General features: G+C 56.2%; 9 protein-coding genes across 9 annotated transcripts; 5 read left to right on the top strand and 4 right to left on the bottom strand.

Moving 5' to 3' along the window:
* Positions 1 to 54: 54 nt before the first annotated feature.
* PHYSODRAFT_284648 (hypothetical protein) lies at positions 55 to 2,963 on the top strand (the record flags this gene model as incomplete). The annotated part of the gene is made up of 2 exons (XM_009519697.1): positions 55 to 110; positions 185 to 2,963. The coding sequence occupies 2 exons, from the start codon at positions 55 to 57 to the stop codon at positions 2,961 to 2,963; spliced, it is 2,835 nt and encodes a 944-aa protein (XP_009517992.1).
* A 453-nt stretch (positions 2,964 to 3,416) lies between these two features.
* Positions 3,417 to 7,010, top strand: PHYSODRAFT_472171 (hypothetical protein; the record flags this gene model as incomplete). The annotated part of the gene is made up of 9 exons (XM_009519696.1): positions 3,417 to 3,845; positions 3,930 to 4,009; positions 4,079 to 4,440; positions 4,609 to 4,685; positions 4,779 to 4,913; positions 5,046 to 6,173; positions 6,231 to 6,317; positions 6,381 to 6,745; positions 6,797 to 7,010. The coding sequence occupies 9 exons, from the start codon at positions 3,417 to 3,419 to the stop codon at positions 7,008 to 7,010; spliced, it is 2,877 nt and encodes a 958-aa protein (XP_009517991.1).
* Positions 7,011 to 7,178: 168 nt separating this feature from the next.
* Positions 7,179 to 10,580, top strand: PHYSODRAFT_358927 (hypothetical protein; the record flags this gene model as incomplete). Its single annotated transcript, XM_009519695.1, has 4 exons — positions 7,179 to 7,973; positions 8,039 to 9,274; positions 9,348 to 9,467; positions 9,543 to 10,580. The coding sequence occupies 4 exons, from the start codon at positions 7,179 to 7,181 to the stop codon at positions 10,578 to 10,580; spliced, it is 3,189 nt and encodes a 1,062-aa protein (XP_009517990.1).
* Positions 10,581 to 10,758: 178 nt separating this feature from the next.
* Positions 10,759 to 11,917, bottom strand: PHYSODRAFT_472659 (hypothetical protein; the record flags this gene model as incomplete). Its single annotated transcript, XM_009519694.1, has 4 exons — positions 10,759 to 10,854; positions 10,928 to 10,998; positions 11,069 to 11,683; positions 11,776 to 11,917. 4 exons carry the CDS (start codon positions 11,915 to 11,917, stop codon positions 10,759 to 10,761), a joined length of 924 nt encoding a protein of 307 aa, XP_009517989.1.
* A 105-nt stretch (positions 11,918 to 12,022) lies between these two features.
* Positions 12,023 to 12,624, bottom strand: PHYSODRAFT_466754 (hypothetical protein; the record flags this gene model as incomplete). Its single annotated transcript, XM_009519693.1, has 4 exons — positions 12,023 to 12,186; positions 12,268 to 12,335; positions 12,410 to 12,436; positions 12,539 to 12,624. 4 exons carry the CDS (start codon positions 12,622 to 12,624, stop codon positions 12,023 to 12,025), a joined length of 345 nt encoding a protein of 114 aa, XP_009517988.1.
* A 638-nt stretch (positions 12,625 to 13,262) lies between these two features.
* PHYSODRAFT_310494 (hypothetical protein) lies at positions 13,263 to 14,810 on the bottom strand (the record flags this gene model as incomplete). The annotated part of the gene is made up of 6 exons (XM_009519692.1): positions 13,263 to 13,868; positions 13,934 to 14,222; positions 14,282 to 14,362; positions 14,422 to 14,486; positions 14,546 to 14,673; positions 14,735 to 14,810. The coding sequence occupies 6 exons, from the start codon at positions 14,808 to 14,810 to the stop codon at positions 13,263 to 13,265; spliced, it is 1,245 nt and encodes a 414-aa protein (XP_009517987.1).
* A 148-nt stretch (positions 14,811 to 14,958) lies between these two features.
* PHYSODRAFT_257935 (hypothetical protein) lies at positions 14,959 to 16,112 on the top strand (the record flags this gene model as incomplete). Its single annotated transcript, XM_009519691.1, has 6 exons — positions 14,959 to 15,060; positions 15,129 to 15,308; positions 15,373 to 15,451; positions 15,521 to 15,654; positions 15,728 to 15,805; positions 15,876 to 16,112. The coding sequence occupies 6 exons, from the start codon at positions 14,959 to 14,961 to the stop codon at positions 16,110 to 16,112; spliced, it is 810 nt and encodes a 269-aa protein (XP_009517986.1).
* Positions 16,113 to 16,203: 91 nt separating this feature from the next.
* Positions 16,204 to 17,962, bottom strand: PHYSODRAFT_553624 (hypothetical protein; the record flags this gene model as incomplete). Its single annotated transcript, XM_009519690.1, has 2 exons — positions 16,204 to 17,535; positions 17,654 to 17,962. The coding sequence occupies 2 exons, from the start codon at positions 17,960 to 17,962 to the stop codon at positions 16,204 to 16,206; spliced, it is 1,641 nt and encodes a 546-aa protein (XP_009517985.1).
* Positions 17,963 to 18,240: 278 nt separating this feature from the next.
* On the top strand, positions 18,241 to 21,718 carry PHYSODRAFT_310491 (hypothetical protein; the record flags this gene model as incomplete). Its single annotated transcript, XM_009519689.1, has 4 exons — positions 18,241 to 19,065; positions 19,140 to 19,718; positions 19,785 to 21,551; positions 21,680 to 21,718. 4 exons carry the CDS (start codon positions 18,241 to 18,243, stop codon positions 21,716 to 21,718), a joined length of 3,210 nt encoding a protein of 1,069 aa, XP_009517984.1.
* Between the last annotated feature and the right edge of the window lie 56 nt (positions 21,719 to 21,774).

Here is a 21,774-nt window from a genome sequence, read left to right as displayed (position 1 = left end):
CCCCCGCGCACTGCACACGCAGCAGGCCACTCCCCAACCTGCCCCTCTGCGTCCATGGGGCACCCGCCGCCGGCCTCCGAGAGCGACGCGCTGCTGCGCGGGCAAGACCAGTGCGTCATCCTGCGTCTCACTTGTGTAATTTTGTGTCATTCCTCACCTCACCACTAACTAACCCTCCCTGCAGTGGGTCCTTCTGCTCCATTTCGCTGTCCAGTGATCCAACCGAGAAGCTCTCCAAGTCGCGGCTAGACAGGCAACGCAGCGCTCGCAGACGCAGCCGCCGTAGAGCTGGTCTGCTGTCCATGTTCAGCTGCTTCCGAGCTCTAGTCACGGGGCCGTTCTCCGGTCTCGTCGTTGCAATCGCGGGGCTGCTAGTGCTCGTGGGCGTGGCCTGCTCCACCATCGCTTTAGTGGGGAGCTACAGCGCGGACGAGTACTTGTTCCTGGGAGCCATCGCCTCCAGCGCCTTCACGTTGGTCATCATCGTGTCGTTCCTCACGAGTCCCGCGGTGAGAGCGCACCCGAACCCACTGATCTTCAGCAAGAGCTTGGTAGACCTACTGCTGGCCATGATCTACGTGGCGGAGTACTGCGTGACCGAGTTCTCGGCGGACTCGGTCGTGCTGCCGTTCCGCATCGCCGCGATCACTCAGGCGCTGCTCATCGCCGGCGAGTTCTGGTTTTTCGCCATCCCGATCGACATGGTGCAGTCCATCACGAACCCCTTCACGTCGTACGCGCACAACTTCCGCGTGTATTGGTTCTACTCGGTGCTCAGTGGGATAGTGTGCGGCCTTGTGCTCTGGTTCCTGGGCGACGCCGAGGTGGAGTGTGTCGACAAGAACGACACGAGTCCGGACTGCTTGAAGGCGGAGGATGAAGGAGATCAACGGTTCATTTGGTTCCACCATAACACGGACATGCCGGGCTTCTTCTGGCACCAGTGGATCTTGTACCACGTGTGCGTCGTGGTGTATCTGCTCTTCGGGCTCGCGTGCATGGCGTACGTCCGCTCTCGGCTACGACGTGGACTGGAGGAGACGTTCGAGGTGCGACGCCGCGTGCTGTCGAACGGAATGTTGACGTGTGCTGTCTTTATTTCGTGGTCGTTCCTCATGATCTTCCTCTTCGCGATGACCAACACCGCGACGGTTAAGAGTGTGCTGGGCAGCACGTTGTTCAAGGAGCTCATCGACCTCAGCGCCTTCATGCACGCATCAAGGGGTTGTGTCAACATTATCGTCTGGATCGTGGTCAATGCGCCATACTTCCCTTCAGTTTACTCCGATGATAAAGCAGCCTCCGCGCTCCAGTCTCCGTGTGGGAATGGGATGTCGATGCGCGGGTCGTTCTCACCCTGCGCTACCAACTCGGAGTGCACCGAAGCGAGCGACAGTAAGCACGACGACTCGCACAAACACGAAGAGAAGCTCATGAACCCTCAGCTGAATGTGGCGCTGAGGAAGCAGATGATTCACATGGCTACAAATGGCATCATCGAGTCTATCCAACATCACCATCGGATGCGACGCGAAAACGGCAACAACCACACGTTCCAGTTGGACTGGCAGCGGTCTCCCCAGCGTCGGATTCGACAGCTCGTGTCTTCAGCTTCGTCAAGTTATGACGTGGGGTCCATGACGATCCCGCCAAGATCAATGCCGATCCTGCGCGAGATGAGAAGCTCGACCGTTCGAGTCGTGGAGGAGCCGCGCGACAACCCGAGCAACATGCGCTTCACCTTCATGCCCATGGCGTTGACGGAGATGCAGTTCTACGACTTCCAGCCGCGAGTGTTCGCTTCGATTCGTCAGCTGTACGGCGTGAATGACGCCGAGTACGTCTTCGCGTTCCGCTCGACGATCAACGAGCGTATCAGCGAAGGTCGGAGTGGCGCCTTCGTCTTCAACACGTGCGACCGCAAGTACCTTGTGAAGAGCACGACGTCGAAGGAGAAGGACGTGCTATTGCGACTGCTGCCCAGCTACTTGCGTTACCTCAAGTGGAACCCTGGGACGCTGTTGCCTCGCTTCTTTGGCTTCCACGCCATGAAGATGTACGGCCAGATCTTCTACTTCATCGTGATGGGGAACTTCCTGGGCACGACGGAGGTGATTCATCGCAGGTACGACATCAAGGGATCCTGGGTGGACCGCAATGCCCCCGCGTGTGTTCTAGGCGAGAAGTACCGCTGCTCGAAGTGCAACCGGTTCTTCACGTTCGGTGGTGCGCCAGGGGAACCGTGCTTTCTACCGGGAGAAGAGCACTATCCCGACATCACTCTACGCGATAACGATCTCAAGAAGAGGCTGAAGCTGGATACGGACACCGCGACGAAACTCGTGAAGCAGCTGACGCGAGACAGCAACTACCTCGCCAGCGCCGGCATCATGGACTACAGTCTTCTCATTGGCACGCACTACTCGCACTTCACCATCACAACAGAGTATAAGCGAGGGATTTCACGCCGGAAGTCCGTGGAGCTCACTGCGTTCTGTGCCGACAGTCACGAGCTCAAGACCGACGCAGAGTTCCTCCCTACTCTAGTCGGAACTCATCGTTCGCCCAGTGAGGACGACGTCCTGTCGGAAGGAACAAGGGCATCGGAGTCCTCAGAGGTCTCCTTTGGAGGTCGCTTGTCCGATGTGTCGCAGGGCTCAGTGGGTCCACCCGAGCGCGCGGTTTACCCTCAGAGCCACGCGTATCACGCGCACCAAGTCTCCGGTCCCAGCAAGTACTACTTCGGCCTGGTGGACATTCTACAGGAGTGGACGGTGTCGAAGCGGTTAGAGCGCGCCTACAAGGTGCGTGTCCTGAGGAAGTCACGCAAAGGAGTGTCGGCCATTCCGCCTAAGCCGTACGCCCGGCGGTTCCAGCGCAAAATGACGCAACTGTTCATCACGATGCCGGAGCATCCGCTCGAAGACGACGAGCCCAACGATATCCCGGCGCACCAAGTGTAAATATTTTACATGAACGCAGTATCTTCTGGGAGAGTACTGCAAGTATTTGTCTATCACACTGGGTCGGAGGAATGAACGCTATTGAATCCTCCGAAGAGCGAACGGTCTCATATCTCCCCGCAAGTGCAATTTTATTTTAGTTCTTGCACCGTGTGTGTTGCATGTATTTTTGAGATGAAAGTCTGGTTCATTCTGCTATTGTACTAACCGATGTTGCCTCCGTTGAATTTGGCCGACAGCAAAGCTGGCGGCTTCTTCTCTCGCAAGCGCGTGGATGGAGTCGAGTCTACTGGCAGCAGCAGTGCGAGGAAGCGCAGCTCCGTCAAGATCATCCGACCGTCTCCAAGAGTATCCATACACGTGCCAATGCCTCGAAGCAGTCGAACGGATGCAGAATCTCCCAGCACCTCGCGTGGATTGAGAGACGACAGCTCCGACTTGACCGAGATTTCCATGATCCCGCGCGAGTTCTTCGTTGTGGAGACCAACTCGGTCTTGTTACCGCATAACTACCCTCCGAACCAGTACAAGTCGACGCTCAACGCCCAAGGACAATGGGAGACCGTCGTGTTCCCCGCGTTGACCCCAAACAATCGCCAGCAAGTGCTGTACCTCCGCCAAACTCTCGACAAGATGCGCGCTACCATGCCCCAGTTTGAAGATAACAGTGAACCTGGAGGCCCTGAGACGGAGACCGACATCGCTGTGCTGGCAGAGCGGAGACGGCTGATGGTGGAGTACACTAGCCAGGAGACTCAGATCTACTCGTACTGCTTCCACGAGCTGGCACGACAGATCAAATGCATCTGCAAAGAGCAGAGCGAGCTGCTCCATGAGATCCGTGAACGATACGACGCCGCAGTCGCTCGGCTGATCAAACAAGTCAACGCTTTGGACGAGAAGAACAACCAGCAGCACGATCGGTTGTCCTCATTGTCCGAGAAATACGCGCACGCGCTCGAAGAGAACAAACTGCTGGAACAAAAGGTGGAGGAGCTTGAACAACAGATGAAAGCTGGTCCGCCCGTGGCTGCAGCGCACGAGGCGTATAAGTTGAGAAAGAGAGGGAGAAGACGAGAGCATGAGGATATTCTGGAGAAGAGTGAAGAAGACAGCGAAGACGAGATCGATGATGAAGAAGCGGAATGGAGGCGACAGCGAGACGCATCGTCAGTCAGCAGACCTTCGCTGAACTCCAAGCGCGACTCGACCAAGGAGCTCCATCTCGCAGCCACGCGACTGCAGGTCGCGTTCCAGAAGTACCAGGCGCGGAAGGAGCAGACTCGTATCACTCTCCGCGTGGAGAAGCAGGCAGCAGCGATGGACATCCAGCGATCGTATCGAGGCTTCCGCGATCGCCAGCTAGCGCTGCACCGTCGCGCCGTCATGCGGACAATTCTTCGACGACGTGAAGAAAACGCTGCGGTCGAGTTGATGCAAGCCAACGTCCGTGCGTACTTGCTTAACCGACGACGCAGTGCCAAGCTCAAGCTCTCAGCTGTGGCCACGCTCAAGTTCGGCAGTGACAGTGACCTAACACTTGCGGCCCCTGTTCCCATCGACACCGCACCGACTGTAGTGGTGACTCCTCCTGTCGCGCCTGAAAACAATAGCGAGAGTGCGAACGAAGAGTTGGAAGTCAAAGAGCCCACCGAACAGAGCAAGCCCAACCCCAGACAAGCGCTCATTAGACTGCTGACGACGTTCCGGGAGCTGGCGACTGTCATCTCCCTGTTCCAACGTGGTGAGGCAAGAAGCGTGAAGGACGAGGAGGATGGAACTACGAGTGAAGGTGCTGCTTTGTCTGATGATGAGGACCAAGCATTGCCTCCTCGCCCGCCCAGTGTCGCGCCTTCGGAAATATTCGACGATGAAGACGTTGAGCTATTCCAGCAAACGATGCAAGAAGCGCAAGCCTTGGTAGGCTCACTGCACGTTGTGCTAGGCACCGTGCCGGAGGAGAAGCCTGTAGGAGACGACGAAGAGCTGGTGCTGGACGACAGGAGTGAAGACTTGAACAGCGACGACGCGGCGCAGACGGAGCTGCTAGACGATCTGGATCAGCAGATACAAGACAACAAGGACGGCACGGACGTGAGCCAGCAGACCGACATCGACGCCCGCTCCGATGGAGACACACTCGCCGACTACGATGACAACTCGATCAACATTCCATTTGGAGAGCGAGACGCGATGCGACTGCAGAACTACGCGGAGCTGCATCTCGACGACAGCTTGTGGAGCTCTGCGACGTATTACCCTGCCTCGAGAGAAGCGATGGCCGAGACGGAGTCTCTACTAGCCCTAGCACTCTCGTCACGAGAGCAGAGGAAGCGACTGGTCTCACTGAAGCAATTCATCTCCGACATTTACGATACGATCGTCGGGAAGCTGAAGGAGCTGCCTCCACGCCGTCTCACAGACATCATCGCTTCACGCTGCCACCTCACATTGTCATTCGTCGAGTGGAGACAGCAACGGTCCCAGCTCTTCTCCAGAGCTGTCGCTGCAGACCAACCGGGCGAACAGGCGATGCCAGTCAAGTTCAGTATCGAGGAGGTGACTCGAGAGCATTTTCGGTGCAGACTGGGACTGCCGCAGTTGATTGACGCTGCAGTGGCCAGTCTGCATGAGAGCATCAACGACTTCGCGGACATCGACGCGGATGTCAAGCGCTTCCATGAGTTCATGGCCAGTGAACGCTCAGAGGAAGAGCTCGTCTTCTGCTGCGTGTGTCGCTATCTGTGTGCGAACCGCCTGTCGAGAGACGACAGCCCCGCAGGCACAGCGTCTTCGTCGTATCACCGCCAGCCGATGTTCCACCCCGTGACCATGCGCGAGGTGATCGATGTCCCTCACGCTCTTGAGCTGGCTAAGCTGCTGTTCCGAGTTGAGGACGAGAACTCTATTATCGAGAGCGACACGCACTTCACTGAGGTGGAAAACGTCGTGTATCGACAGTATCTGCCGACGAACGGCTATCACCAGTTCGAGGCTATCTTGTCGACCTACTTCGTGGACCCAGACACTCAAGCAGCGACCGTGTCGTCGATCAACGAGGCCGAGACTGAAGAGAATAATCCCCACTCCTCTGGTAATTGTCGACGTCCGGCTGGATCTCCCCGTCGTACCAGTGCAATGGTGCGTCCGACGAACTTCAACCAGTTCCACTCCAAGCAGTACAACGCGCAAGCTCCGAGGAGTCCGATCGTTCGTCACCAGCAGCAGAAATCCATGCAGTTGTGGTCCTCAACTGCAGCTGAAGAGCCGAAATGGGTCTACTTCGAGGAGGTGTTGGCGCTGCTGATCAAATACCGAGGCGAGATGAACCACTTCCACCTCTTCTCCTACTGGGTGCAGGAACTTTTCGGCCTCGCAGCGTCACGCACCGTAGACGACACGTCCAGACAGGTGAAGCTGCTGGACGACGGCGCGTTCGTCGCGACCCTCACGCCGCTCTCCCTCGGCCCAACTGAACGGGAGCTCCGGAACATCTTCCACAACTCGCTGCGTCAACGCAAACTCAACGCGTTCATGCCTCTGCGCGTGTTCACGTCCGTCGCCTTGCTGCTCTTACGCAATGGTCTATTGAGTGTCTCGACCTACGCCCCTATGCAGAAGCCAGCAACAGCAACACGAGACGGAGGAACTCGACAGCGATCGCTGTCTATCCGAGAGGAGAACGAGGACAAGGAGTGGCGCTCACTGGCGCTCAAGTGGCGCACGCAAGAGGCGGCGTTCGAGGCTGCCATCGAGGCCATCTACCACGACTCATCGCCCGCGTACGCAACGCCACAAGCCGATGACGGTAGCAGCAATGCTCCGATGGACAGGACTCGAGCTGCTCATGCATTGCAGCTTTTGCAGCTCCGACAGGAACTCTACGACCTGTTCGCCAGTCGATCGGGCAGAGGTCGCGACCTCAAGCGGGCCCACGAAATCTACGACATTCTAGTGAACGAGCGTCTCGCCCGCGTAGGTGGCGACACGAGGATGCTGGACGCTTCGCTCGGTTCATGGTCCACCAACTCCTTCTCCTACTTCTAAAGTTAAAAGCCACGAAATAATGCAAGTCGTGCCAAGCGTTGCGTGTAGACGAACGACGACCGCACGTTTCGTATCATGAAAGGTCACCGATATCCTGGATGAGACGGCTCTTGGACACACCCAAAGGATCTCATGACAATGCGATCGGAGCTGGGGGCGATAGCGGGCATGGCGTTCATGCCGCGCTTTCTACTGCGGATAGCTGTCGCCACAGCGTTCCTGGCTGCGGGGGGTTATGGGGACGGCGTGAGTGTGGTGAACGTGCCGTCGGGGATCACGACGGTCATGCAGGACGCGCGCGTGGAGCTGAAGGTCGACACGTGGGTGCCTCCGAACGCGCCGCCGATGTTCGTGGACTTGACATTGACGGACGGCAACGGCACGCGGATGGACTCGCTCGTAGCGCCACGGACCCTGGTGTTCACTCACGCCAGCAATGCGACGGAGAGTCAGAAGCAGAAGCAGAAGTTCTCGCTGTTCGGGAGAGTCCCGGGGCGATTCTACCTCGACTACTCGCTGGGTGGCACCGACGTGGACAAATACTACCAACTCAGTGCGGAGCGATCTGTGGTTTCTATTGCCGCGGGCAGTGAGGAGGGATGGCAGGGCATCTGGTTCCAGTTGCTGTTCAACCTGTTGATCTTCGTCGGTGGGATGGCCTTCTTCGCGTGGCGGAGGGTGCAACGTGTGGACCTGCCGATCTGGAGAGGCCACCAGGAGGCTCTCTTCCAACGCAGCAACTACGACGATTTGTCATCTGATGCGTTCGATGCCAAGTACGGGGAACTCCAGGGAGCAACGCTGAAAGAACGAATGAAGAAGTTCTGGGACATATCACCCAGTGGCGACTATGTGAGCTCGACGTGCGGTATCCCGGCTGCTCTGAGCATGCATTTCTTCAGGGATTGCGGTCATTTGTTCGCCATCCTTAGCTTCTTCAGCCTCGCGGCGATGCTACCAGTGGTGCGTTGGCTAAACAGCTCTCTATAGGTACACGAAACCATGAACTTAGTGTTGTTGATCTGTAGAACTACGTGCCGGGCAGTGCTCGAGGTCAAAAAGGGGGTGACACGTACCAAGCCACGACGTTCAGCAACGTGCCGCTACACAGCGATTGGTACTGGGCTCATGTGGCCTACTGCTACCTCGTAGCCTTTGCAGTGCTCAGTCTACTGAGAAGACAACACGAACTTGCCTCTGCGCTGCGTAAACGAGCAAAGCATATCGTGGGGGCTCGCAGTATCTTCATCCAGCACGGACTCCCGCTCGACACATCGCACAGCTCGTTACTCGAGGCTTTAAAAACTGCCATCCCTCCACAAGGTTCAGTCCACGAGATCACTGTGCTCCGGGATCTCCGCGCAGTGCACGAATTGCTCCAACGACGACGCGTTCTCTCGGAGAAGCTGAGCCGGATCCTGACGTTCGACGAGGCGTACGAGAACGGCACGCTGTCTTACAATCTGCTGTGTTGTCCGGGGTCAGTGATGGCTCCAGAGCCTCTCGAGGTGGCCTGGTGGCATCTGCGCTGCAAGCCGGGACGATACATCTACCGCCATGAGAAGGTGAGCGAGTGCTGCTGCTACTGCTGCACGTGCTGCTGTCCAAGACATAGTCCGAGAGCTGGGAAAGTCAAGCGAGGCAGCAGATCCGACAGCCAATTTGAGACACTGTACGAAAGTCTAGTGGACGACAACACTGTGGAGGCGTACGACAGGTCCGCGGCGAGGAGGATCTTCGCTCTGCGTGAGGAGCTCGACTTCTTCCCGGAAGACGCGCTGGACGAGTTCGGCAAGCGGAAATGTATGGGCGCGGCCTTCGTGATCTTCGACTCGACCGCAACACGCAACGCTTTCGTCCGGAACGTCCGTGGTCAGACCTGTATCGGTCGTGTGATCAACACAGCCGAGTCTTTCCAGCGCCGAGGCTTTCGTGAGAGACCGTTGGCGTCTTTGAAGAAGCCTGAAGCTTCCGTGACGGAGCAACTCGCCCCTGTGCTTCGCAATGTCATCCTCAAGAGCGCCCCCGAGCCTGACGATGTGATCTGGCAAAGTCTCGCGTACCGACCGTACACGATCCGCAGATCCGTGGCCTTTATGTCGAGACAGATAGCTACGTTGGTGCTGCTGCTGCTGTTCTCCACACCCACTGCTGTACTCATGTTCATCAAGCTCGACTCGAGCAGTGACGTGTATCGTGGACTCAACCGCCGGAACACCATGCTGCTCGCGATGGTGGCGTCCTATCTGCCATCGCTTCTTTTGGTAAGTAAAGTGCTGCGGTATGGCTGGACATTGGTTTGTTTTCTCATTATTATTATCTTATCCTTCCTTGTAGATTGCAGTGAATTGGTGTTTGTTGGCGTTCCTGTTCCATTTGACAATGTCCGAACCGTCCTTCAGTCACTCGCGCCGTGTTAAAAGCTTCCTCGTTAAAGGTTTCACCTATCTGGTCGTGGTACGTGAAGGCTTTATGCTGATAATTCATTAACTTTGGTAGCGACTAACTCTCTATTCTCTCTCGATTTAACAGAGTTCTGTCATCTTGCCCAGTATCGGAGTCACAGCCGTGTACTTGGCACTGTCGGACATCGAGAAGACTGGTGGACGCTCGTACATCGAGTCGTTCCTCTACAAAGTATCCGGGACGTTCTTCATCTCGTACGTGTGCCAGCGTGCGTTCCTTGGCTCGATTGTCGACATCACTCGCTGTGCTGATACCATGGCCTTGCAACCGTGGGTCCACGCGCGCTCCATCACGTCTCTGGAAGTGCAAAAGGCTCTGCGACCCAATGCGTTCTCGTACGGCCACGAGTACGCGCTGGTGCTGAGTGTCTTCCTCGTCATCTTGCTGGGGACTGTGATCACCCCAATCATCACACCGTTCGGCGCGCTCTACTTCTACCTGAAGTTCGGCACCACCAAGTACAACATGCTGTATGTGTTGCCGTACAGCCCTGGACGCGGCCACATCGCCAGCACTGCGCTGGAACTCACATTCGTGTGCCTGGTGGTGTTTGAAGTCGTCATGTCCTTCGTGTTCCTGCAAGTTGCGGGTCGGAAACACTTCGTGGCGATGATCGTTCTGCTTGGGGCCACTGGAGCCGTGTACTTCTCTCGAATGTCGGGCAGCGACGCGTTGGCGCTCGTCCAGCAAGGGTTCGCTGACTTGAGAGGTGACACTACAGCCACGGAATACGAGTCGATCTCCGTTCCTAAGGCGCCTGGATCCAAGCGGTCAGTTATCGGCCCGAAGCCCACGGATCTGCAGGACGAAGAGTCTCTGGTGGCGTCGTACGCCGACCCGTACAAGGCCGCGCTCTCCATCTTCAAACTGCTGGGCGTTAACCAGTTCCACCAAATGACTTCGACGCGCACACAGCTTCGGTACGCCTTCATCAAGCTGCGTCGCTGGTCTCAACGCCCGCTTCCCGAGCCTGAACCGACGAAGAGAAGATGGTGGCAGTTTATGAAGAAGAAGAAGAAGCCTGCAAAGCCGAAATCGTCAGAGGACAAAGGCCTTCGTGCCTGGTGGAGAAAACACCACAAGGATAAGCATGCTGAGCTGTAAAACGAGCAGTAGGAACACACAAAATCATTAGGCGTGAGTGCATTTACAGAGTAATACATTAGAGAGGCCACCGCTGGAAATTTTGCGATAAATACTACGAGCCCGCATTACGTGCTTCCCTCTCAGTGGATATAGAAACGAGGATGTCGAGGGAAGCATCGAAGCAACGGGGGACTTCTTACGGCCACATGGTGCCGATGATGGAGGCGGCGGCGTTGACGATTAGGCAGCTGATGAAGCTTGCAGGGAGCATGAGGAAGAACGTGTGGACCCACTGCGTACAGCATAGTACAGCGTTAGAATTTTTCCCACTTTTGCAATCATTCATACTGCAAAAGGAGACGTACATGCTCTTGCTGGAGAATTTGATCAATTCGCGGCAGCGGGAAGCCAAAGATCTTCTTGGACGCTCCGGCAACTGTAGGAGGAAAGAGCACAAATCATTAGTCTCGAGTACAGTACACAGCAATACTGGGTCATTCACGTACTCGTGGCAATAGCGTCTTGCTTGCAGAGTGGGCAGCGTCCACTTCGGCCCTCGAGCCATGGGTTGATGCAGTCGACGTGGAAGAAGTGCTGGCACGGCAGAACCTTGACATCGGCTCCATCTTCGAAGTCGTCCAGACAAATGGGGCACGTCTCCGACTCCGAGTCCACCGAACTCCGATAGGTCGTTTCGTGCTTCACCAGCTCCTCTTCTTCTTGCGCTTTGGCCTCCTCCTTCTCAAGATAAACATCATCATCGCCATTCGACATCGAATGTCCCGTCTCAAGCGGAGTTGCTGCGGAGGCAACGACATGTTCGCTCTCTGCGTGAACGTGGGTATCAGCGCTGGAGACCTTCTCAATCTCCGCGAGAGGGATGCGATCAAGTACGAACTGGTCCTCCAGTAAGTGCTCCAGCAATGTCCGCTGCATATTCCGCTCGTACTTCGCGATGGGCAGCTGCTTGGCCGCATGAGTTCGCCGCGTCTTGCCAACCCACTGGAAAATCACCGACGACAGCAAGCTCAAGCCGCTCGAGAACGCGCAGACGATCGAAATCAAGAACACGTAGGCGATCACGCGCTTCAACAGGCGGTTCGACGTCGACGCCTGCGGGACTGCAATAACAGCAACAAGACAATGCAAAACCCTCGCCAGTCAATATTCCACCCCACCTCTATACAAATAGCAACAGCAACAGCCAGCTCACGTTCTCCGTTCGAATCAATAGTTATCCGGAGCGGGTCCCACGGAAGGGCGCGACTCATGGCGTCCAGCAACCACTCGCCCGACGCGTACGAGATGAAGACCGACGGGATGCGGACACTGCTCGCCATGTCGTCCTTCATCATGATAATGTGGTACGGCGGTCTGCAGCACCAGCAACAGCAACAAACAAGCAACAAAACCCCAGTCAGTTGGAGGTCCCAATAGCCAGAGATAGAGATAAAGAGGTCCTACTCGTGCCGCAGCTCGTTGTCCATCACCACGACCGCGGCCGCGTGGGCGCGCTGGGCGTGCCACACTTTCTGCACAAAGTTGCAGTCGCCGCGCAGCACGAGCGCCACTTTGCCCGTCAGGTCCTGGCCGCGCAGCGGCTCGCAGGCCGTGAACGGCGACACTGCCACAACGACACCGAATCAAGTCAGTAAGTAACCACGCATAATAAATAAATAAAAATTAATAATAGTAATATCCTTACCTGGCACGACCTCGTAGTTCTGCAGTCCGCCGGTCTCGAGCAGCGTCAGGTTGGTGAACTCGCCGGAGCTGTAAATTGTTTTCGACAAGCACAACCACGTCAGGATCTCCGCGTTTTCGACATTATCGACAGGATTACGTACACATGCGTCATTAACCGGCAGCTCGGACTGTCGAAAACAAACAAGAACCGAACCCAAGAAGGGAGCACAATAGAATGTCAACTTGCTCTAACAAACAAGAGACGAAGCTCGATGACAACGCGCGCGTACCTCTCGATCACGAGCGCGCGGGCCACGGACGCCAGCAGCAACACAAGCAGCAGCAGCAGCAGCGCTGGCGGCGGAGCGCGACGCATGGCTATCTCTGGGTGGGAGGCGGCGGGACTGGGATTGAGTCCTCGCTCTGACTTGCGCTCACTATGCTGAGTCGATGACGCCTGCGGTGCCGACCTTGGACGTAACCTGTAACCAGACTCGCCGCAAGCGTAAGCGCCGTGGTGTGGGCCACACGAAACCTCGCAAATAGAAGGTTTTGCCTTGGTTTTTGTATGTGGACTTGGGCACGTGGTCTACCTTAGTAGTGGACCCCTTGCAGCGCCGGGGCCAAGGATTCACATCGGACTCGCAGTTTTACTCGGTGGCGGAGCGCCATTGGCGAGAGCAGCTCTGCGTATCTGTGTGTATCTGTCTAGGCATCTGTGTGTATAGCTGGACGGAGGGGGGCCTCGCCCCTCCGCAAGAAGTGCCGCCGCCTCCTTGAGCCCCCGAGAGGCAGTCGACTTATTTGTCGTCGCGCACGATACGACCGTCCTAGAGCGAGCAAACTTTGTGCTGGTCCTTCAGGGTTTTTATCTCGTAGCATTGGGTGTAAGAAGTATGTGCGACCAAACATTTCAGTATCTCGATAGAGAGCCAAGCTGTGTGTCTGTATGGATGTATATTACCTACTACTACTACACTGTATTAAAAAGTAAAATAAACGTAGTGTTGCCACCTAGTGCGAGCTGCAGCCTCCGCAGTCTCCCGTCGTTTTGGTCTTTTTGGTCATGGTGTTGGCCAGCACAACCGGGTCTGTGCTTGTGCCGGCGTCTTGCGTCTTGGAGGGGGAGAGCACTCGAGTGCGGGCCTTGTGGATGCTGAGCACGAGCTGCTTCACTGCGTCGAAGACTTTCGTCGCGCCGTCCCATTCCAACGCTCGAGCGTTGAGCTTCGCCGTCGTGCGAGTGAACAAGAGGTTCTCCGCCTCACAGAAGGCCTGGACTTGGTCGGGCTGCGCGTACCCTTTGGGTCTGGAAGGTTTGGGAGGTAAGGGCAGCTTGTCCACTTTGTTCTCGAGCACCATTGAGGCAGTGAGAGAGTCACCTGCAGTCTCGCGCAAGGTGTGGAGCCACTCGCCGAGACGGTCGAAACTAGTGGCGTCACTCACGTCGTAGACCAGCAGAGCACCGTCGGCACGGCGGTAGTGAGAGCGGGTGATGGCTCGGAAGCGCTCTTGGCCGGCAGTATCCCAGATTCGAGCTTGCATGAGCGTGCTGGGGTTGCTCGGGTCGGGGAACTCGATGCTGCCGAACTCGGCCTCCAATGTCGGTGGACGGCGGTCCTGCAGTCATGAAACAGTATAAGTATCAAGTAACTATATCTTGAGGACGCTGGAGCAAGCCGTACCATGTATGCGTCGTCACCATTCGCTGTCACTGCCAACAAGCTGCTCTTGCCCACGCCTGCGGTTCCCAGGAGGATAATCTTGTACATGGCGTTCTGACCCGCTCCAAGCTTCCTGGGCGAAGAACTCTGACGTCGTGGAGGGGACTGCGCGGAGCTCGGCATTTGCGCGATAGCAGCAGATAGCGCCTCACCATCCAACTGCAACGAGTCGCGCAGCTCGTGGCGCGTAACGACACCTGCCTCTACGTCGACAAACCTCAAGGTAATGGGTCGAGGTGTAGTCTGCAGACTGCACAGCAACATGTTATCAGTTGTTGAATTGGGGTGGCTCTGCTGGGGGCTACTCACCTCTCGATAATCTCGTCGCAAGGCACTTCAACCAGATGAGTTTCGTTGATGTGGGTCAAGTACAGTCCCGGACGCAGCGTTCTACGTACGACGTTCGCCGGTAAGTCGTGCTTAGCAAAGCATAATTGACGCATACTTACAAGTGTTGTTGCCCAGGCTGGAGATGCTTGTTGTAATTGTAAGCTGGTCCATTGCCATCGGGTCCCTGTTTCGAAAGAGTTTTATCAGTATAGTGACTCAAACTCTCCAGAATAATTTGCTTGCCTTGGTGAGCTCCAATAGACGAATGTTGTAGATGCCATTGCCCGTGTCTGGAAATTGAGCGGGATGGAATCGCAGCCCCAGTTTATCGCTGGGGAACTTCACGCGGAAAGCGATCTGCCATGGCAAGTCTACTCGGCTAACTGTCAACTCCAGGATCAGGCATGAGGGGAAAGAGAACTGAAGGCTTACAGTCCGAGTCGTCGTCAGTTGAGTAGGCCTCTGCGGGCAGCAGCGTAGACGATTGACGCCGTGGACTCGATGTCATTGTCAAGTGATTCTCCAGCGGTTCGATTTCGACTTGCGGTTTGGACAGTTTAAGCCGTTACCAGCCTAATTTGTCTTTGACTTGTAGCATCGAAGAGCTCCTTCGGACGGACACAGTAAGAACCGCAAAAGATCCTTCAGCATCAAGCATGGCGGAAGAAGTCAATCTGCAAGTGTACATGGAGGGTTTGTCCCGCGTGGACCGCGTGGTAGACGACTCGGGCTACGCATTCACAGCTCTCGACGTCATTGTACGTCGTCAGCACATTTGCTCTGTTCGTACTACGTTGATGCTAAGTGTTTTCGTTTGGATATGCAGGAAAAAGGCCTGGTGAGCCTCGAGCCGATCAAGGGCTACTCGCATTTGCTGTATGTGAACGTATCCAAGAACCACATCGCCGACGCCTCACCACTGTCAGAGCTCCAGTATCTCGTCTGCGTTGATTTGTCTGAAAACGCTCTTGCTGCGCCGCCATCACTTCCACAGCAGTATTTGCAGGTACCGTAAGGTTTCGCCCACTCTTGCTGCTAGCAACTGTATTGCCGACTTTGCTCAATTGCAGTCGCTAGATATCTCCGGGAATCAAATCGCTGCGTTGCAAGGGCTTGAGTCTGGCTCGCTCTCAGTGCTCAAGATTAATGGTATCTATCTACTCGGAAGGGTCGATTCGAGGAATCCCACGCTCCACACTAACATTTCGCCCCCTGCAGGCAATGCGTTGGCCAATCTTGTTGGTCTTCAGAGTTTGCCGTCACTCACCACTCTGGAGGCATCTCGTAATGGCATTGAAGATCTCAGCAGCCTCGCCAACGACGCATCCGCCAAGCTGGAGACTCTGTCATTGGTACGTCAATTTCCGGTTCATCGACGTCATGAACTGTTCTGAATCGGCTAACACGATTTTTTTCGGCCATCAGGATGAGAACAAACTCACGACGCTGAGTGGGATTGAGAATCTGCCTGCATTGCGCACGCTTTCGCTCCAGCAAAACAATGTACGATGCCTTTGGTTAGTTTTCGTCGGGGAGAATTAGCACGATCTAACAAAACTTTTGATCTTCAAAGATTGAGGCGCTTGAGGGTGTGCAGCCGCTTGAGCAGCTCACCAAGCTGACAAGCTTGAACTTGACCGGTAACCCCGTGACTCAAGTCGACGACTACCGTTCGTCGATCATCTTGCTGGCGCCAACGCTTACGCAACTTGACGGTGAACCGCTCACGGACGAGGATCGCCTGGCCGCAGTGGAGCTCAAGCACCGACGAGAGGCCGAGGCAGCTGAACAAGCGGAAGGCAACGAGTAGATAACTACAAGACCAGAGACAGATAGTGGGAAATGAGTGTTATTATAGACGCTATTACCACCTGACCCAATGTCAAAGGGAAGCTGGCAGCCTACTGCTGGGGCTCCTCCTTAGGGTTGAGCTTGATCAGATCGTCAATCCGCAGAATGGTGATGGCCGCCTCCGTGGCAAAACGCAGGCTCTTGATCTTGCTGATAGCAGGCTCCACGACACCAGCCTCGAGGTTGTTGCGCACGTTGCCCTCCAGCAGGTCCAGGCCCGAGAAGCGCAGCTCGCTCTCGGCGGCGTCGCTCTGCGATGTGTTGTGGTGCGCGCGCAGGCGCGCAACGAGCTCCGAGGCGTCCTTGGCGGCGTTCACGGCCAGGGTCTTCGGAATGACCAGCAGCGCGTCGGCAAACTCGGCGATGGCCAGCTGCTCCCGGGAGCCGAGCGTCGTGGCGAAGTTCTCCAGGTAGATAGACAGAGCCGCTTCCACGGCGCCGCCGCCAGCGACAAGCTGGTTGCTCTCAAGCATACGCTTCACTACCATGAACGAGTCGTGCATCGAGCGGTCCATCTCGTCAAGCATGTTCTCGTTGGCGCCACGCAGCACCACAGTAGTAGCCTGGCGCGTCTTGCAGCCCTTGATGTAGATGAGCTCGCCGTCACCGACACGCTCCTCGCTAACTTCCTGTGCCTCACCCAGCGTCGAGGGGTCGAACGTCTCCTCGCCCTCCATGTCGGCAAGGGTCAGGACAACCTGTCCGCCCGTGGCCTTGGCAATGCGCTGCAGGTCCTCCTTCTTGCAGCGACGCACACCCATGCAGCCGTTCTCCACAAAGTACTTGAGGCACAGGTCATCAATGCCCTTGGTAGTCAGAATCACGTTAGCACCAGCGTCGATCATCTTCTGGATCTTCTCCTTGGTAATGTCGATCTCGCGCTGACGGATGAGCTCCAGCTCGTTCGGGTCGTTCACGACAACCTGCACGCCCATTTGCATACGGTGACGCTGCAGGTCAAAGTCCAGCAGCGCGATCTTGGCGTTCTTAATGTAGGTCGGCATCTGCTGCGACGCCTTGGTGCAGTTGAGAGCGAAGCCGTCCACCAGCTGCGTCTCCAGAGCGCTCTTACCGTGCGCCTTCAGCACATTAATAGAGCTCACGGGGTACTTGGCCTTAATCTTGCCCTTGGCGCCCTCCTGCTCCACCTTGACCGACGACACGGCGTCCACGACCAAGTTGGCGAAAAAGTCGCTCTCGGGGCCCAGAATCTTCGACGACATGCTCGTCTTAGCAGCGTTCACGAGGCTCTCGCGGCCCAGCGAGTCCACAGGAACGCTCAGGTTCTCCTTAATGTACTTGACTGCCTCACGCATGGCGAGACGGTACCCGGCGATGATGGACGTCGGGTGGATCTTGTTCTTCACCAGCTCGTTGGCGCGCTGCAACCACCAGCACCATAACAACCTCGTCACCAATGCTACACATCACCCCACTAATTGCCTAAAGAGATAGGCAACGAAATAGAAAAAAGTATCTTAAGGGGCGTTCGAGTCGCACCTTGAGGAGCTCCGCGGCGATGATGACGACGGACGTGGTGCCGTCGCCCACCTCCTGGTCCTGCAGACCGGCCAGCTCCACGAGCACCTTGCCGGCGGGCTGCTCCACCTCCAGCTGCTTGAGGATCGTGGCGCCGTCGTTCGTGATGGTCACGTCGCCGATGTCGTCCACGAGCATCTTGTCGAGGCCCACGGGGCCCAGCGAGCTCTTGACGATGTTGGCGATGGCCACGGCCGCCGTCACGTTCTGCTCGCGCACGTCCTTGCCCGACGTGCGCGTGCCGTCCACCACGAGGTCCGCCGTCTCCATGATCAACTCTAGTGTACTGTAGCTACTCGGGCGCTGTGCTTGCTGGCGTCCAAACGATCGTTGAGTGTCTTGTGGGGGGAAATTTGTGTGGATCTCTCCAAAAGTCACACTTCTGAAATTATTATATCCCTCGCATGACTGACATCTGGTCGATAAAAAAAACATTTTTTCCGCCAGTTTTTGAATTCCGCACTCCGATCGACATGGCTACATCCACGTCGGTGGCGGAGGCCATCGCGGCGCTCAAGGATGGGGACGCGGCGACGCTGGCGCAGGTGATGGCGCAGCGCAAGGTGCAGCGCCGCAAGCCTGGCAACAGCAAGCGCAAGGCCAAGGCCAAGAGCAAGAAGAGCGACGACGAGGAGGCCGACGCAGAGGATGGGGAGGACGCCGAAGCCGCGGCGTCAGCCCAGACGCAGCCGGACAAGGCGCAGGTGGACGAGGAGGTGCGCGCGCTGCCCCGCGAGCAGCTGGACGCCTTCTACCCCGCGGCCGTGCAGCTCGTGGCCCCCAGCGAGGACGAGGAGACGGAGGCCAGCCGCCTCAAGGCGCGCGAGTGCATCGCCGAGTTCACGGCGCTGCTGGTGGAGACCAAGGGCGCGTCTATTGACAAGGAGGAGCTCTTTGCCGTGGCGCAGGAGCTGCACGACCAGCTGCTGAGACTCAGAGGGGATGCGATGCAGGTGCTGGCCACGCAGGAAGCCATCTCGCTGCTGTGTGAAGCCTGCTGGAAGCACAACTTCTGCGGACGAGCGCACTCGCTCGTGACGCAGCTGCTGCCGTACTTGATTGTGCGTAGTTATGAATCTACGCCTGCGGGGAGCTTCAACTCCAAGAAGCACCCGATCCGAAGGTTGTTCGCGATTAAGGACGCCTTGCCGCTGCTGGACTTTGATGATGATAGCAGCGGCCTGCTGAGAGATATCCTGCTGCGCTGCTTCATCCAGCCGACGTTCTTCCGGTCGCCGGATGCGGTGCCGTTTCTGAGCTTCTTGTTCACGTTGCACGTGCCGTTTATGGAGGATATCAACGAGACGATCAGGAACCAGATCCCGAACCAACGCAACTCGATCCTTGTCAAGTACGGCAACATCTACTTCAAGGTAGGGGTTTCCCGTAGCTTTTGAGTATAGCGGAAGGGTGCTTATAGTGAGTGTTGTTGATGTGATGTATGCAGGCTTGGGTTGGCAGTAAGGGCGCGTTTCGATCGAAAATTGAAGAAGAGTGCATTCAGCGATACGTTCGCGACGCAGTTCACGCAGGCAGCACTTCCCTCTTCAACGCAGTTCGCACAGTGCTGCAAATCTTCTTCGAGAACAAGCGCCACCCCGGTGTCGACGAGATGCTTTACCGTATTTGCAGCCCGATCTTGTGGCGAGGCGTGAAGGCCCCCAATGATTCTGTCCGGCGGCAAGCGACTATCTTGCTCTTCGACAACTTCCCGCTCCGTGACCCAGCTTTCAACAACGAAACAATGGACCTGACACTCCAGAAACAGTTTGACACGTTCGAAGAGCTGCTGGGCGATTCTCACCCTGCACTGCGAGTTGCAGCAATTGAAGGCGTCTCTAAAGTTCTTTCCGTGTACTGGGAATTGCTGCCCGCGGAGACTATTCGGTGTTTCATATCAAAGCTTGTGGTGGATCTAGTGAATGACGTCTCATCGAGCAGCGTCCGTGCGGCAGTATTTGAAGGCATCCAATTCATTTTGGACAACCACAACTCGCACTCAATTCTGAAGCCGCTGCTCCCCATGGTACGCAAGATAGTTTGGACTGGCATGGATTGAGAATACTGATAACATTGTGGTCGTATTTTACAGCTAGCGCCACTGATCAATGATCGAAACGAGAAGGTCCGTGCTGAGTTCGGCGCTCTGTTGGTCCGAATCAAGAGCATTCGAAACTTGCACTTCTACGATGTTGTTCCGGTGAATGACCTCCTGTGCCGCATGGTCATGGACCGGGATAGTCCTCTGGCACGGAAGCAGCTTGTCTCTTTGTTCTTGAACTCATACTTCCCGCAGAGTGTGGGTGGCTCATCGCAGGTGGCCCGATGTCTCGCTCTGGTGAGGAAGAACCCAGAAGCTGCTATGGTTTTCTATGCGAACGTCGTGGAGCACGTCTCTGTCGGATCGGTGTGCAAATTGGCCGCTCTCCTCCTTCGTTGCTCCCTAAACTTCGTGTCTCGGCGATTAAAGCAACCTCAAGAGTCTGAGGAGGATGACGAAGATGAAGATGACGAAGACGAGGAAAGCTTTAGCGTGGTTGGCCAGGTTGTCGTGTTGGAAGTCATCGGTAATCTTCTCAAGAGTGTGCACGTGAAGGTGATGGGCGACGCCCGCTACTCCGAGTGCAAGACCTTCCTGCGTGAACAGCTAAACGTCGAGTCGCTCGAAGCACTTCTTCTCGCGTACAGCGAAGACCGACCCTATGACCAGGAGGCACTCAGTTCAATCTGGAGGATCATCGGCTATCTGGGAGACCTGTCCGAAGGTGTCTTACTGGAGCGTCTGGTGGAAAACCTTATGAAGATGAACGAAAACTCCAGCAGGAAGCTCCTCGAGTCGATGGTTGACTGTATGGTGCAGTGGGAGCAGCTTCCGTTCTTGACATCGAAACTAGCCAAGTTCCTTGAGCAATGGAGGAAGAACAAGTTCCGTGCTGAGGCGACCGGTACTAAGACGAAGAAATCCAAGAAGGCCGAAGTGGCGCTGAACCCCGTCGTGGTTCTTGGCACGGTCGAGTACATTGCTCAGCTGCCGTCTGTCAAGGATCTTAAAACGTTGCTGCAGCCCATAGTTGAAGTGCTGGAGTCGTGCATGGGACCAATTCTCGAGTTCGACGCCGACGAAGTTGAAGAAGCCTACAAAGCTAACTCGTTCGGCTTTATCCGATTGCTCGAAGTGTACGCGAAGGTGTCGGTCATGGCAGAGTGCGCGCACGTGAACGATGAAACGTCGTTGCTGGTGGAGAAGTCTGCGAAGCGCTTGAGCAAGAAGGATGATCTTCGTGACCTGCAGCCTTCCGAATTTTTCACGCCTCCCAAGGCCTTGGGCTCACTTTTCGCCTGGCTTGCTCGATTGATGCTTGATTTCCGCAAGGAAGTGGAGGCGACAGAGCAGACGACAAACGGAAAGAAGCGTCGACGAGGCAAGAACGCGGATGCGGCTGACAAACTCTCGCCTCAGAAGGAGTTGCTGGGTCGCTGGCGCAACCTCTTCTCCCTCGTGTCCCTGTTGTCGGCCGAGAGCATTGCGTTTGCTCTCGAACGTTCTCACTGGCTGCAAAACGGCCCTGCTGCAGACTTCGTCGACGCGTACGTGGACACCTTGTGCGATACACTCCGGGACATGGAGTTCTTCGAGCGTACTGTGTTCTACCAAGCTGGCCAGCTCCATCATCTGCTCGAAAGCGTCCGCGTCAAGGCAGTTAAGTCTTCGGTGGCACAAGCTGCTAACCTTGTGCCCTCTCTCGAGCACTGGATCAGTACACTGCAGCAAGCGTTGGCGAGTGCGCACGACAAGGACAAGGACAAGTGCGACGACCTGTGGCCCGCTGTCAGCGCTTCATTTGCTGAGCAATTCGCAGTGGAGTCACCTGTCGAGGAATCTCCTGCCCAGGAAGCACCAGTTGAGGAGGAAACCGAGGGAGCCGTAGCATAGTGTACAGGAGGTGTTGATAACTGTTTATACAAGTTGACAACGGGTCTGAAGAGGTTTACCTCCGCCGTGGCAACTCCGCAGCATCTGCTTGAACTGCTGCTTCACGTTGAAGCGAAGTCTACAACATGTCGATTGATAATGTAGGTAG

This window comes from Phytophthora sojae, assembly GCF_000149755.1.
Source record: "Phytophthora sojae unplaced genomic scaffold PHYSOscaffold_1, whole genome shotgun sequence".
NCBI lineage: Eukaryota > Oomycota > Peronosporomycetes > Peronosporales > Peronosporaceae > Phytophthora > Phytophthora sojae.
This window is presented reverse-complemented; position numbering and strand designations above follow the sequence as displayed.